At 43.6% G+C, this 15,673-nt stretch overlaps 6 protein-coding genes across 6 annotated transcripts; 3 read left to right on the forward strand and 3 right to left on the reverse strand.

Moving 5' to 3' along the window:
• Window positions 1-156: 156 nt before the first annotated feature.
• Window positions 157-3,159, forward strand: L199_004512 (uncharacterized protein; the record flags this gene model as incomplete). The annotated part of the gene is made up of 6 exons (XM_064890239.1): window positions 157-1,160; window positions 1,232-1,288; window positions 1,372-2,268; window positions 2,355-2,571; window positions 2,653-2,941; window positions 3,041-3,159. 6 exons carry the CDS (start codon window positions 157-159, stop codon window positions 3,157-3,159), a joined length of 2,583 nt encoding a protein of 860 aa, XP_064746311.1.
• Window positions 3,160-3,259: 100 nt separating this feature from the next.
• L199_004513 (uncharacterized protein) lies at window positions 3,260-6,015 on the reverse strand (the record flags this gene model as incomplete). The annotated part of the gene is made up of 11 exons (XM_064890240.1): window positions 3,260-3,313; window positions 3,391-3,542; window positions 3,610-4,269; window positions 4,394-4,702; window positions 4,774-4,954; window positions 5,010-5,114; window positions 5,174-5,251; window positions 5,310-5,449; window positions 5,522-5,633; window positions 5,702-5,782; window positions 5,839-6,015. 11 exons carry the CDS (start codon window positions 6,013-6,015, stop codon window positions 3,260-3,262), a joined length of 2,049 nt encoding a protein of 682 aa, XP_064746312.1.
• Window positions 6,016-6,500: 485 nt separating this feature from the next.
• Window positions 6,501-7,822, forward strand: L199_004514 (uncharacterized protein; the record flags this gene model as incomplete). The annotated part of the gene is made up of 6 exons (XM_064890241.1): window positions 6,501-6,544; window positions 6,610-6,643; window positions 6,737-6,854; window positions 6,923-7,035; window positions 7,151-7,608; window positions 7,768-7,822. The coding sequence occupies 6 exons, from the start codon at window positions 6,501-6,503 to the stop codon at window positions 7,820-7,822; spliced, it is 822 nt and encodes a 273-aa protein (XP_064746313.1).
• Window positions 7,823-8,041: 219 nt separating this feature from the next.
• Window positions 8,042-10,664, reverse strand: L199_004515 (uncharacterized protein; the record flags this gene model as incomplete). Its single annotated transcript, XM_064890242.1, has 4 exons — window positions 8,042-9,575; window positions 9,650-9,767; window positions 9,903-10,107; window positions 10,227-10,664. 4 exons carry the CDS (start codon window positions 10,662-10,664, stop codon window positions 8,042-8,044), a joined length of 2,295 nt encoding a protein of 764 aa, XP_064746314.1.
• A 919-nt stretch (window positions 10,665-11,583) lies between these two features.
• On the reverse strand, window positions 11,584-13,546 carry L199_004516 (uncharacterized protein; the record flags this gene model as incomplete). Its single annotated transcript, XM_064890243.1, has 9 exons — window positions 11,584-11,832; window positions 11,891-11,997; window positions 12,063-12,164; window positions 12,235-12,411; window positions 12,489-12,515; window positions 12,575-12,966; window positions 13,034-13,192; window positions 13,251-13,309; window positions 13,370-13,546. The coding sequence occupies 9 exons, from the start codon at window positions 13,544-13,546 to the stop codon at window positions 11,584-11,586; spliced, it is 1,449 nt and encodes a 482-aa protein (XP_064746315.1).
• A 344-nt stretch (window positions 13,547-13,890) lies between these two features.
• Window positions 13,891-14,871, forward strand: L199_004517 (uncharacterized protein; the record flags this gene model as incomplete). The annotated part of the gene is made up of 4 exons (XM_064890244.1): window positions 13,891-14,133; window positions 14,263-14,534; window positions 14,607-14,663; window positions 14,721-14,871. The coding sequence occupies 4 exons, from the start codon at window positions 13,891-13,893 to the stop codon at window positions 14,869-14,871; spliced, it is 723 nt and encodes a 240-aa protein (XP_064746316.1).
• Window positions 14,872-15,673: the final 802 nt, after the last annotated feature.

The raw sequence follows: 15,673 nt of genomic DNA on the forward strand, positions 1-15,673 counted from the left end.
AGGAAAGGACGAATCACGTGATACATTACGTATCAGCTTGGACGCGTCTATCCTTGCAATCTCGGTTGATACTGGTACATCTGCACTTGACGGTGATATGAAGGATGAACTCGGTCGACCACTATATCTGAGTTGGTCATCACAACTTATCCAAAAATGTTAGCCGAGGTACTCCTCCTCCTGTCCGGCCACCAATCTTCTCTCTTCGTCCCACACCCTTCCTCCTCCTCTTCCTCCGACTCAACGACACTTATCGTTTCACCTCACTTGACCGAATACCTCCACCCAGGCGAGATCACCTCTCTCAACAGCCTCGCCGACCTGTCCTGCAGATATCGTAAGATCAAATCATGGGCCAATGATACCCAGAGAAGAGGGAGAGAAGCAATCCTATCCGAGAGTGTACGTTCAACATCCAGAAGAAAAGGTAAACAGCGTCAAGACACTACGATCAGTTCGGAAGATGATTTACCGAATCAATATCTCACTACACTGGCTTCATCGATCTTATCAATCCTGCGTGAATACGAAGTTCTGATCGTAGAGATTGAATCCAAGATATTATCTTTAGATCCAACGTTGGTTCAAGATGGTGAGGATAAGGGATACGTACCGCTTTCAAACTTGGTAGCAAATTTCGATAAATGGAAAATCCCTTTATCGTCACTATCGACACTTGTCGATGAGCTATCAACAAGTACACATACACCTGGAAAACTGATCGATTTGATTGAGAGTGAAGGCAAAACTGGGAACCCGAGGTTATCCAGAATAGATTTAGATATATCATCGGCCCTGCACAATTTATTCTTGGTTCATCTTATATCATTCTTACTTTACGGTATCACCACTTCATCCAACAACAAGATCAATACGAGCATGATCGACTCGATAGGGATAGACGCTGGTTCCGATCCCTCATCACCGAAGTATAGGATATACGCACTCAACGACCATCTCATACCCTCCTCGATGGACAGGAAGACCAAAGAAAGTATATTGTATATTGGTAGAGTGTCTGCTACGCTCAAGAGAGAAAATCGGAGCTTGCCAAAAACGTTGATAGATGGGATCAAAGATGAGATAATGGGTGTGCAAGGGCTGGACGAGTTGAGTGGGTTTGATGAGGCTATACAGAGAGCTAGAGCGGACATTGGAGAGTGAGTCAGAACTAAGGGACATCGTCCGAAGGACAGAGGGTATGTACTGATAAACTGGATTACTACATTAGATGGTTGTGGAAGAATATACTCACGGGACCACAGATCGTCGAATCCATTGAATCTCTGTGAGTCAGACTGTACATGCTATACAAAGTGTGAAACGAACAAGACTGAGATTGCTCTCATGCATTTTACTCTCAACCTTCAGATCCAACTACTTCCTTACCAGAAAATCAGATTACACTCTATCCCTCCTAACTGAAATCGACAAGCTACGACTTACCAAACTCGTCTTATCCAATCCTCATTCTTCTTCTTCCGTCATACGAGAACAAGATCTGGATTTGGCCTTGTTGAGATCAAGTTTGGGAACTACAGCAGAGAATGACAAATTTTTGGAAAAGCTGAAATGGAAGATGGATAATGGACCTTTAAGAGCTATTCCCTCGAAAACCCCTACAAATACTCATACCACGCGAAAAGAGGAGAAAGAGAAAAGTCATATATCCGGGTTATTCTCTTCGACGTTGTTAGGTACACCTGTCACACTTACCACCTCGATAAGCTGGCCATTGGATCTGTTCTTGTCGCCGAAGTCAATGATGATTTATTCGGATATACATTCGTACCTCCTCTCATTCAGATACACACTTATGAAGATAAGCGATACTTGGTTGAACCTCAGTAATCATCAAAGACAGAATCACAAGAACCACGATCAGAAAAGCCAAGTAGGAAAGAGATTAGTTAAGATATGTTGGGGAACGATGAGGCAGATGAATTGGTTCATCAGTGAACTCTTAACCCATTTCATGGATATAATAGAAGTGCAACACCGACACCTGCTTCAACGATTAGATATTCAAGATGAAAAGCGATCCTTGTTGAATAGGTCCTCGAGCAAGGGAAGCCTGAGAGGATCGACTATTGGTAGAAGTTCGATTGGACCTCTCAAGGGCAAGGAGGTTGTGCCGAAATCGCCTTTGTCTGAAAGTCATACCACGAATTGGGAAGATAGGACCAATACTAATACTTATAAGAGTAACAAAGCTCCTCCTACGCCTAATAAAGGAGAAAAGAATTATTTGGATTTCTTGACTTTAAGGTGAGTATGGTGAAGTTACCCTGGATCTTCCGTTTCATATCAAGTGCAATCGCCAGCTGACACTTGTAGTATTTGTAAAAATACAGATCGATACACTCCCAACATCTCGCTTTCTTACTCGAAGCTTTACTTCTCTCCGATCCATCCGTATCTTCATTGATCAGGGATATCTTAGATACATGTAGGAGGTTTACAAGTCTGACCGATAGGTGGTATAACGAGTCACCCGATTCTGAGCAAGATACGACCAGTATGGATCAATTGACACAGCAGAGAATAGAAAATGTCAAGGAGATCGATGAGGTGAGTTGCCCAAGGAAAATCTTACGGTCCTGAGGAATGGGGAATGGACTTGAGACTGACGATTTTTTCTCTTTGTATAAGACGTTGCACGACCACATGTTAGATTTCTTTACCATCCTCCTCGATTCCCAAAACCCATCTACTTCCTCGGAAGGCGACAAGGACAAATCATCTGTAGATGGAGGAGGCGGAAGGAGTTTTTCGAGGACGAGCAAGATGAACCAAATTAGTAAGATCATGATTAGTAGACAAACTTCTTTTGTCGGTTCACGTTCAATTCCAGCATCAAAATCCAAGATGGAAAAAGAGAATACGTTTGATAGTCACACTGGGATGGTAGGCATGGGTCTAGAAAGACATGTAGAACATTGTAAGTCTCACCTATCGAACTAAGATATATTTGAGAAAGAGGTATAATCAAACAAGCAAGCTGAAGCTGATAGTATTGTATTTTTGTTATTGCCCTTAGTACTATTGAGGTTAGATTTCAATGGGATATTTACCAAGTGGAAAGAAGATGAGATGAATGGTATCCGGGAAGATAAGGAAACTGGTTATAGGAGTGTTTTAGCTCAAGGCGGATTATGAATCTTGTCTACCAACGGGTGAACGCTCGCTGTTCATGCTTTGTTGTATACATATGCAATCATGTAGCCGTGCAACAGGCGTACATGCATGTCTGTCCAGGTTAGGTGCTTGGTTTGAGTTGTGCAGGAGGTTTATCACCTAAACTTTCTATGAGCTGCGCCAGTAATGTCCCATGGTGATCAAGTCAGCTACGTATTCAAAGAAGAAACGTTTGAATCCACTTTAACTCACGTTATTACCATTAATTATACCCGTCGTAGCAATCAAGAACCTCCTTCCTTTATATTGCTTTGACATCCATCTCAAGGCTGATATCTCAGTATACGTACATCCCCCCAAGAAAAATACGACCGTTGTGGTTATCTTGTTATCGTCGGGAATCACTAAGAAATCCGAATTGAATTTTACATCAGCATGTCTCTCTCTGTGGTTCACTTGTGATATACTTACCTAGCCCATTATCTCGCTTCTCGCCATGTTGTCTCACATCAACGTTATCACCGGGTAAAACACTCAAAACATCTTCGAAACCCTTCCATCCATTTAACGGATGAGCTTTCGGTCTTTCCTTCCCAGCTCCATGACCATTCGCATCTTCTCCATTTGTCGTTGAAGTGGAGGACGAGAGAATCTGATTCTTCATGGTCAAACATTGAACCAACCGTAACGAGATCGGTGCGTATCCCGAATAAACATAAGATATATCATTAGGGTACAAATCATTTATGTCGTCCACTATCAATCTCAAATTCTTCCTGAGGAAATTTACACTTTGATTTTGAATCGTTGAAATTGAAGATCCAGATTTGACCAATAAACCCAGATTTTCAAGACTGATCAATAATGGTAGATTCTGGTATCCGTAGACCTGCAAGAAATCCCTCTTGAACGATTCGAGTAGTTTAGGCTTTATTCCGCCATTCGTCAATGACATCAAGACGATCGTACGTAGGATCGTTTGCCAATCCAACTCCTGATTCATCAAATCTTCGATAGTATTCAGTTGGGAGTTTGGATCGTACCCCGCTACGAGGTTCTGTTGCGCTTCGAGGGTACGGTTGAACGTTTCAAGTTTGGTTATTGGCATGAGAAGTTCGGTGAGACCGGTATCTGCAATTGCACAAGATATCAATCAGCTTGACTTGTACTAGCTCTTGATTGACAGAAGACAGGAAATGTGTTTATTGGTTTTTGGCTATGATCATTTTGACTGTATACTGAAAAAATCACTCACGTATCCTCAAACTCTGCTGTTCACTTTGCAACCCCCCTAATTTACCTACAAACTCTTTCATCTGACTAACGCTTTTGAGATTCTTCACTCCGCCATAATCACCTTCCAGCCTTCTGGCAACTTTAGAAAGCTTCGAGCCTACCACTGCGAAATTCTGATCTCTTAAGTCTGAATATAGCTTATCTTTCTGCGATGATAGGTGATGTTTACGTTTCTTCGTTATAGGGGTGGAAGGTAATGCCGAGGTGGAAGGTGAAGGTGTAGGCGCAGTATTGGGATCAATCAGTGTCGAGTCGACCTCAATATGAGCTATCAGTTAAGTGTATCAGCTGATATATCCGGTTACAAATTACGGGTGAGCTGAATCCGGTATGACTTACCATTTCTTATACCGACAAATTCATCTAACATCCCTTCATATGTCAATTGCGTCAACATCGGTGTTATCCAATCTATCGATCTGTCCAGGACGATCAGGCCATCCACTTGCGTTGAGATTTCGATATCTCCATATTGAGCTGCATCCGTATGATGATGACGCTGTAATAAATCGGCAAGTTTCTGCATTGATCGTTTGATCAGTCAAAGCCTGAGTAATGAGTAGAGGCAGTCTCACCTTCGCTCCTTCTCCTTTACCAAGTATTCTGGGAAATAGACCAAAAGCTCTTTGGAAAGTCATGAGAGCTAGTGATGAGTAGTATATAGGGGTATCGTCTCCGTTCTAGATCGCAATCAGTTGAGCTATGTTTCTGAGTCATTTCATCAAATTGCGCAGCTTACCAAGTATATATCCCGAGCAACATCATCCATCTCCAGAGACAGCAAATCATCTTCCACAGGTATAAGCTCAAGCTTGAACTGTATATATCCCCACTATTAACTAAGGTAAAGCGACAATGCGGAAATGTTAGCTCACCTCAGATATAGTCACATCACCAGCTACACCCTGATCTTCTAATACCCTTCTGCACAATTCGGTAGCTCGAGGAACAAGTAAGATGGTATACATCAATGGCCCAGCAGGGGATGGATTACTTTGTTGAGCTTTGATCTGATCTATTCATGCAATACCCACTCATTTGTCAGCTTCCTTCCCATGTTCTGCATGTCGAGGTGGCACAAGCTTACCAGCTATTGTATGCATATATTCAATCTTCGGTCGACATAACCAGACTACATTTCTCGTATTGACATTCAAAGGGCCAGGTTCAAGCCAGAACATCTTATCTACCGCTTGGTGCTATTCCGAAGTTATTCATCAGCCACAACCTCTTCCTATTTGCAAACAGAAGTAGGAGCTCAGCTTACCTTCAATAGGGCGACTTCTGTGACCAACCCCAACGGCCCAGCCAAAGCAGGTTCGAGAATTAGTGTTTTGGCTCCTTGAATCTGTAGCACAATTGTCACTTGTTGTCCGGCCGATCCACGGAAGACAATAAACTCACATCATTAAGACTCTCTACCAAAGCTGACTTTGCTAACTCTTTCAGTATACCGACATCTAGCCCTCTCTCGGTAGGTGGTCGAGGTACGGTCGACTCGCTATCGCCCGAGGTGGAAGGAGCGGGTGGAGGTTGATGGAGCCTTGATGGACCGACATGTGTCGAGACGGAGGCGGACATGGTGGGGAGCAAGAAGGAGACTATGGCCTTATCCCCAGTCTCAAGTGCTGACTCGAGGAGTGCTGATATGATATGGCTGATGGCAAGAACGGCCAAGCAGTGTTGATGTTGGTTGTACTCGTAGTTGTGTCATCGTTATCTGCGGGGCGCCCGGTGCGATCCAAATGGTTTCCCACGCTGTCACCACGTGCATCGTCGTTCGCAGGTTTAACCGGACACAGATTGCAGGAAAGAGACAGCTTTAGCTTTGTTGTTCTAGTTCTCAACGTTGAACCTACCTTCGCTATTCTTTCTTGAACATCTGAAGACACCTATAAGGTTCACTTCCATCACACATAGGGGCTGGTCTTCAGGGTGGAATTGGCAATCGTCGAAAGAACGGGAGAAACCTGCGTTCTGCGAGTCCAAGCAAACCGAACATCATAAGCGGAAACAAAAGCAATCCTCACATCCACCTCACCTCTCTGCAATACAGGCGAGATACAATGGAAGATCTATCAACTGGATCTGAGAGTGACTACTCTAACTCGTGAGATAACACATTAATGCAAGTCAAGATATTTTAGCTGATGGTGCTTGATTTGATGTTCACAGCTGGATATCATGGTTCTTATCGACAAAAGGAAATGTAAGTATTTTGCATCTTCCTTCTTTACACATGCCTTCTATCTCCCCTGCATTGTCACAAAGTGACTCGTGCTAATCTTCCATTCATCTATAGGAATACTTCGCAGAAGTAGATGAAGATTATATACTAGACAGGTTCAACTTGACTGGGTTGAATGGAGAGGTAGTACAGGAATACTCGAGGGCTTTGAACTTGATTACAGATAATTTGGGTATGTCATCTATCACTATTTAGCTTTATGAATGACAACCTGGACTTAAGTTGACGGTGGCATTACAGACGAAGAATCGCTAGATGACGATGTACGAGAGGCAGTAGAGACTTCAGCTAGATTCTTGTACGGGTTGATTCATGCTAGATATATCGTTACTTCGCGCGGGTTGTCCAAGATGGTAAGTCCTAGCTGTCTTCCCAACTTCTCATCGGCTTCACCGCTCTCTCACCTTCATTTTATCCATCTTGGCGAGTCATTTTGATATATTGACTGCTCACCTCCCCTTGATTTAGCTTGAAAAATACCGTAAAGCAGATTTCGGACGATGTCCTCGAGTGTACTGCTATCAACAACCTCTCTTACCCGTCGGTCTCTCAGATATACCTTATCAAAAAGCTGTCAAACTCTACTGTCCTCGATGTGAAGATATCTATTCACCCAAATCAAATCGTCACGGTTCAATCGACGGAGCATACTTCGGAACCACTTTCCCTCATATGCTATTTATGGTTTACCCACAGATGATACCTGGTAAAGGTCAACCTGTCGGTTCGTCATCAGTTGCAGACGTCAATAGGAGTTTGGCAAATCAACAGAAAGATAATACCGCTGGACCAAGTTCCTTAGGTAGTGGGGCGATATCGACATCCGGAGTAGCTATTAAAGCGGAAAGGTACGAACCTAGGATATTTGGATTCAAGGTCAATGAAGATGCTAAGTTGTACAGGTGGAGAACGGCAAAGAGAGATGCGTGAGTCTAGTCGTTCATTTCTCTCATGCGGACGGAAATATTTCTCCCCTTCCTCCTGACTTTTCACTTTTTGTGACATCTCACTCGTTTCGGTCATTCTACAATCTAGTCGAGCACATAAAATACTGATAAGATATCCCTGTCATTATCACACTATAGCCAAATCACACGACTCGAGAATCTGGAAAGAGAACAAGGTCAAACGAATCTATAGCTGAATTCTTCATTCACTCTCACACATCCCGTTATTCAATATATATATATACCAAACGATGTATCTTTCGATCTTTTCCTCTTCTCAAACCCATTTAGATCCAAGTTTCTCTCTCTCTCTCTCTCTTTTATCAGAACAAAGATGTTTTATGGAATAATGCATGAATGACAATATAACTCGTACAGTACATGATCCACCAACGGGATACATAGAGAAAAATCACGATATCAAAAGATCTATTAACTCTATGCTCCTTCCTGCATTCTCCTTCGCGTCTAGTCCACCCACGTTCACATCCATATCTGAATTCTGACCTCTACCCTCTGCCGAATTTTGATTTAATACTAAATCTTCCAAATTCCTAATTACATCCTTCATCTGTACCTCCCTATCTCTACCTCGATCCGCACTGTGATCTTCCACCAACCCCATCTCCTCAAGTGTGTCCTCCATCAACTCTTTCCTACCCTTCCTCCAACCGGGTACACTACTAACAGGTGCAGGCCAACTTTGATTCGAACTTGAATTTATCCTTTGTCCGATTGAAAAGCTCCTATTTCCTAATCCAGGATGATGATTAGGTGGAGTCAAGTGTGTTTGGTTTTGGGTTTTCTGCCTCGTTGGGACGTGATCCGAAGGTGGTTTGGGTATACCTATGGGTTGAGGGAGAGGAGTCGTACTTGAAGGTCTTGATATTGTTATCCCACCAGCGCCAGTCCCAGTACTAGTACTCAAAGCACCATGAGTATGCAACGAAGTGCTAGAACCGTTTTCTTTAGAAAAATCATGACAATTCACTATCGTTTCAGTCTTTATACCCAATTTTTCAACTTCACTCTTGCTAACTTCTTTTTTCAATATATCCCTATTGGATGTACCATCTCCATTCGTATTCGCATTCGCACTTCCATTTTCATTTTCACCTAGTAGATTTATGGCACTAAAATCGCTCAACTTTATACCAATTGAACTTGATGTACTTCCATGTAAAATTCCTACTCCCGGTGCGAGGTGCCATAATGGTATTCTGTCAATTGGAGGTGGGACTGTACCGGGCGATAATTTATGGCTTGAGGTAGGTGAAATGTGCGATCTCAAGATCTCATTCGATTCCTTGCTTGCTAGAGTACTGGTATTATCTGCTGTAGGTGGAGAAGATGAAATGACAGTTAAAGAGGCTATAGGATCATCCTTATATTTCTTTCCACTCCCACCGTTGGTGGAAGTAGTAGCAACTTGAGAAGTTCTTCTAGCATAATATCGATCGACAATATCACTTGGCGATTCCGTACCGCTTATTCTCCTCGTAATTAATATAGGTGAATTTACATCTTCCCCTTCCCCTTGCTTATTTCCGTCTATAGTGGTGTTCTTATCTTGTAAGTGAATTTCCCGCCTACGTTGAGCTTTCTTCGTACCCTGACCGGGTGAAGATATAGGAGGTAACGCGATCTTATGTTGACCATCAGGAGAGATGGGTGAAAATGGGTTCACACCAAAACTCGGTATCCCCACAGATCTGTAGCTCGAAGTGTAAGCGGAATTGGAGTTCAATGTTGTATGTACAGGTGAAAGACTAGATGATGGAGTTTGATACAATTCAGTTGGCCAGGCGTACATTGACATAGGTATTGAATGACCAAGGGCGATATGTAAAGGTTGGGGTTCGCGTAAACGAGTCTCGATTGGTGAGAATATGTATGAAGGTGGTGAGGAAGTTAGAGCCCATGCTGAGAGAGAAGAGAGGTGGTTCCTGCATCATCACACGATTGAGCTAATATTTAGATTAGGGTCATATGGTGAATATGGGGTATACAACCGACTCACTCGATCACTTTTGAGTAGACATAAGAAATGACTATGACTCTTGGCGGAGGTTGACACATCTTAGCTATGTGACTGAAAACTGCTTGAGCAGGTAATGGATCAAACACTCCGTTCTCCACTGTGACACAAGCAGAATCTATCAGCGATCGATACCAAGATGACTAGAATTGGAAGGTTAGATAAAAACTACCATCTGTCTGATGATGCTGCATTGTATGTTGAGTGGGCCATATGAGATGATCATCACACTCACTGTAATCAATCTTAACTACCGGATCATGAAGTACCGAGAAAGGTTGAGGGACGGGATTCCTGACTCTTCCAGTTGAGTCCTTGTAATTTAACGGTAATTGATAATCACCCGTCGAATAGGGTGATCTGAAAGTGGTTGATTGACCTTGAAAGCGGTATTTGAGATGTAAGATGTGAACGTTGGAATGGGGTTGGGAAGTCAACCACTGTACAGAGAAGTCGTGTGGGTGTGTATCAGCACTGTATACCGATCTGTCCCACGCTCTGTTCTGAGAAAAAGACAAGACAATGCTCTTGTACCATGACGAAGGAAATACCCACTCACCCTAGCATGTTCCAATAACCTAATCGTGTCTTTGAAATCATCCGCCTTCAATCCTTCACTACCCTCATCGGGCGATCGCATATAACTACTGAAGTTGCTAAAGAGATACAATGCATCTCGAGTTGGTAAATCAGGCGAGAGCGGTCGGGAAGTAGGCGAAGTCTTAGATGGCGATAATAACACTGAGCGGGGTGAGGGCGAAGGTGAACCAGAGAGGAATGGCGAATGTCGCCCCCTATCATCGTACTGGAAAGCCGAGGAGGAAAACTTTGTGTGTTCCGACGTAGGGATGGGCGATGCGACATTGGGTAATTCGACGAATATCGTTTGATTAGCTGGAGCAGAAGTAATTTGCTGGTCGCCCGTCATAGGTGTTGGTGGGACTGGTTGTGTGTTCAGTCGAGGAAGGGATGTCGATTCCATATTCGTAGGTGTCATCCTGCGGGGATGATTTCTCTGGCTCTGGTAGGATTCTATCGTCTCCAGTCTCGACTCTGACCTTGGAAGATAAGGTCTATCCTTAGATTTGTTCTGCCCTATCTTGAATGTGAATGCCGATATCTTCGTGATTCCAATTATAATATATCAAGCCAGCCGCGTATCATTCGAATATAGTCTAGAAGTACTCGAGAGATTCGAAACAGTAATAAGAACTGGGCAAAGTTGATCGATTGATTGCGTCAATCTACTGTACTCAGCTTATCTCAAACTTGACAGGATCACGATATCTATTCAGCAAACTCACCTCGCTTAGCCTAAACCGAGCAACTGAGATGTCAGTATCGCGCGGGGCGTGAAAGGAAGAAAAACGAACAAAAAGACAACTGAGAGAAAGGATCTCATGCGCGGCGAAAAGGGCAGTGAGTGTATGTCGATTTACCGGTACTACTGTATAAGTTTATTGAGCGGATGCAAGGAGTGTGAACCGATAAGGGTTGTCGAACCAAATCAATCTGATAGCCTTGTATGCCCTCAGTATAGTGAAGGAGAAGGTATCATATAACGCAGTGAGCGACCAGATCATACCGGTCAACACGCCGATCGGACACACTCCTTTATCCTCCCTGTTCCTTTCATCCTCATCGCATACCTACCTCATGGATCATGGATCAATGGGAGCGACAAATCACGCCACATCACATCGTCTTGCGTTAGTAATTTAGTCATTATGGAGTCTGTGCCGGAAAGGATGCCATCCGTTTTGGCTTTTTGGACCTTCGGGAACTCAAGTGACAAAGGAAGCGATGTTTAATGCGACTCGAATGCTCACGGTATAGCATGACCTCTCCATCTAAGCATGCATATCCAGACTGTACAACTTCGTTGATCTTTATCTACGTCTTCAGCCTTCAAATCGTTACTTCTTTTCGTAGACACCTTTGACCTCGACTCGTTTCATGATACTCTTCTTGTGAGTAACGGCATCGTAGACGAGATGAGATAAAGAAACACCTTGACCGGAGTTCTTCCATCCGTGCCAAGGTAATGATGGGTCCAGAGCATCGCATTTGTTCAAGTAGACTGTACCGCACTCCAATTCCGTTGATAAGTGGTGAGCTGCTGCTAATGATTGAGGATCAGTCGGATTGGTCCAGATTGATGCGGTCTGTGATTTCAGTCATCAACATGTATACCGTGGTGTGCATAGTTTGAAGCGTACTCACAAGTCCATAGATGGAGTCATTCATCAGCTGTAATGCCTCATCGTCACCTTCAACCTTCATGATCCCAACAACAGGCCCGAAAGTTTCCTCATTCATGAGTTCCATACCTGATCATACATTAGCTACGGTCTCCTAGGAAACGTGCAGAATCTATAGCTGCATTTATACTCACTGTGGTTGACATTGATGAGAACGGTAGGGCCAACCAGCGATGTGCCTTCTTTAGCTTCAGGGAAATGACTTTCATCTAACATAATTTGAGCTCCAGCTTCAACTGATCAAGGATAGATCGTGTAAGCTAAAGTTCGAGCGCTATTTGCAAAGAACACTAGAATAGAGCTTACCAGCATCTTTGACCTGCTTCCTGATTCTTGCAGCACTAGCTACACTGACTACCGGACCAATGTTGGTCTTGGTATCTGAGGGATCACCAAGCTTGTATGTTTTGGCTACTTCCACGAAAGCTTTGACGAACTCATCATAGATTGCTGAGTGCACGTAGACTCGCTCGATAGCGCAGCCTGCATCACCGTTCCATCTTTCAGCTTGATAGCCTCCCCGAGATTGTGAGATGAACTAGCTGTTGAACGATACTCACATGATTGACCGGAGTTGAACATCACACCTAAATCAATCAACATGCTTAGCTGTATTCCATACTCTCTGATTTGTAATGAAACTCACCATCAACTACCTGTTCTGCCGTCCATTTTATATCCGCATCCTCCCTAACATACGCAGGATCATTTCCACCAAGCTCCAAACAGATACCCTTGAAACCTTTACCTTGACTTGCAGCTTGTTGAACAGCTCTTCCACCAGGTACACTACCGGTAAAAGAGATGAAATCGATTCGTTGATCTTGACATAATTGAGATAACGTTCTTTCCTGAGTGAGGTGGACGACTTGGAGTAAATTGTTAGGTAATCCCGCAGATTGCCATGTCGAGACCCATCGCTCGGCTGGTGAAGGGGTTTGAGGTGCGGGTTTGATGATGACTGCATTTCCTGATAAGAGTGCGGCTACGACTGCATTGACGAGACACAGATGAGGGTAGTTCCATGGGGATAAGACACTATCAATCATGATGAGCTATGGTATTATCAAGAGTAGTCGATTGACGAGATGCTGGAAAGACTCACGCTACGACACCGAGAGGTTGTTTCAAGATCCACTTCTCAACTCCTTCAACCTCAGGCTTAGTTTGAGGGATTGGAGCGAGAGCTTCAGTGGCGATTTCGATCATATGTCTAGCTCGCCAGATGGTACCATTGATCTCTCCTTTACATTGTGAGATAGGTCTGAAACGGATATACGGTCAGCCATGGCTTATGAGTCTAGGAAATGTATATAGCTCACCTTCCCATCTGCACTGAGAGATCTTCGCAAGCGACATCACTGATATTTTCGAATTCAGTCTGTTCAACAGGCATGTCAGCATAAGCTGTGAATGGATGCACAAACCTGTCGTAGCTTACCAGCCATTTCCTCGCGATGGCCACTCTTTCCTCCAGAGGTACTTTCTTCCAACTTTTGTGGGCTTTGACACTCTCTGCTATAACGTTGTCCAATTCTGACTCGGACAAGAGAGGTCTCGTACAGACTGGTTTCTGGGTGTAGGGTGAGATTGTAGTTTGGATGTTGATGTCTACCATTTTCAGTTCTTGTATTGTATTTCTCTTCTTGTTGTTGTACTGTTATAGGTGAGGAAGGAAAGATGATCTTAGATGTGATCCACATTTTATACTCTGTATGGTCGTGATGACGCTCTGCTATCTATCCGAGCTCGAGACAAGGCCAATTTAACCGATAAGATATGATTACGTATTGCTGCACGTGGATCTGGCATGGCATTTTTTGGTTCCGTTGCAACAACTTAAATTTCTCTGAAAATCCACTTTTTGCTGAAACGGTCAGTACGTACGAAACTAACCATATCTGTACGCTATAGACATCCTGTGTATCGTATTTATCACTCACTCTGAGAGACGGCAGCAATATGGCACCCGAATCAACACCCAAGAAGGAGAAGAAGGACAAGAAAAGAAAGTCGGACGCAGCCGATCTCGCAGCTTCGATCAAACCTCAAGCTGTCCCACCTGCCGAGGGGACCGCAAGTGCCGAAGCTGTAGCTATGGAGGTGGACGGTGAGAAGGCGTTGAAGAAGCAAAAGAAGGAGAAGAAGGAGAAGAGGAAGAGTTTGGCTGCTGGGGAAGGAGAAGGAGAAGAGGAGGATAAGAAGGTGGGTTTTTGCATTCGTCTCGTCCATTATCTCTTAAATCGGTTTATCCTCTTCCTAATCTGTTTACCTATAACTGCTACGAGTTTGAACTTTCGAGAGAGACTAACATATCTGCATCCTCCATTATAGGCTGAGTTCTCAGTACCATTAGACGCCATCTCCCCAATCGCCTCCCCATTAGCACCCAAGAAGCTTTCCAAAAAGCTGTTCAAAGTTACCAAGAAAGCGTCAAAGGCCAGACAATTGAAGAGGGGTGTCAAGGAAGTCGTCAAAGCTATAAGAAAAGGTGAAAAAGGCTTATTGTTATTGGCATCGAATATCACACCTGTGGATGTCATCTCGCATTTACCTTTATTGGCTGAGGAAGCTCAGGGGGTGGAATACGTTTGGGTATTGAGCAAGTGAGTGGATTAGTATACAATCCATTATATAGACATGGCCAAAGATTGGGACTGACGTATCTGAACTTGCAGAGAAGAACTCGGTCAAGCTGCTGGAACCAAACGAGCAACTTCATGTGTACTTATCAGGTGAGTCCCCTTGTCTTCCCGGTTTGATAACCTCTCAATGCTGATGATCCAATTCAGCTCGACGCCCGCAAAGAAAACCACACCTAAGGATGGATCAGCACCTAAAGCAGGGCCTTCAGCAGAGGATCTCGCTGAACTCAAATCAAGCTTGGAGGAGGTTACCGAGGAAGTGAAGAAACTTGAAAGTTCTGCTGGTATCAAGTACTAAATGTAGCTTGTCGTAAGAGGAGTCGTAGGATAGCTCAGGAAGTCTGTCTTGGTGGTGATGGTAATGGTATCTCTGCTTATAGACAAAACATATTCTCCTCGGTGTGAGGTCATTCATATTTTTTGGCGTGTATGTATCTTTTTGGCTTTTCTTTCCAAGTATCTGGAAATGGCGTATAGATCGAGGATAAGCCCATGAGACATGATGCTAGATTTAACAGATCAGCACATATTTCTTGAACAAATTACTGATCCTCAAAATGTGGTCTCACTCGCCAGAAGGAGACTGCAGTACAACTGTCTGCAACGGATTGTTTTGTACATCGCCCTCTGGTCATGGGTTCTCGCATCCATCGCTTGATGGACTTACCCTCAGACCTCAAATTAAGCATTTAAAGTTTGAAACTTCCACAAGCCGAGCGATCTGAGCAAGCTGTTAGAACACCTTTTCATATTCTAGACTTTATAACACTGACCGAGGTTGTTGTTGATGTTGTGTCGTCATCAGACCATCGTATCTGGTTGAACTTTCTATGAACCGATAATAACTTAACCTTTCACTTGTATCGCTGCACCTTCGAACTTCTTCGGAGACAGTCATCCCAGTCCTCGGACACTATGTGGGACGGCTTTCCATCTTGACGATACCCAACAGCCCATTTAAAGATTGTATAAATCACTTGAATAAATAATCATCCTTTCTCTTGAAGGAGGAGGGAACGAACTACTAAGCCGCTCCTGAAGAATACCATACCTGGTAGGATCATATTTCCAATATACATCCATCAACTAGCTCTCCATCA

The sequence above is a fragment of the Kwoniella botswanensis genome, chromosome 1, assembly GCF_036426115.1.
Source record: "Kwoniella botswanensis chromosome 1, complete sequence".
In the NCBI taxonomy this organism is placed as follows: Eukaryota; Fungi; Basidiomycota; class Tremellomycetes; order Tremellales; family Cryptococcaceae; genus Kwoniella; species Kwoniella botswanensis.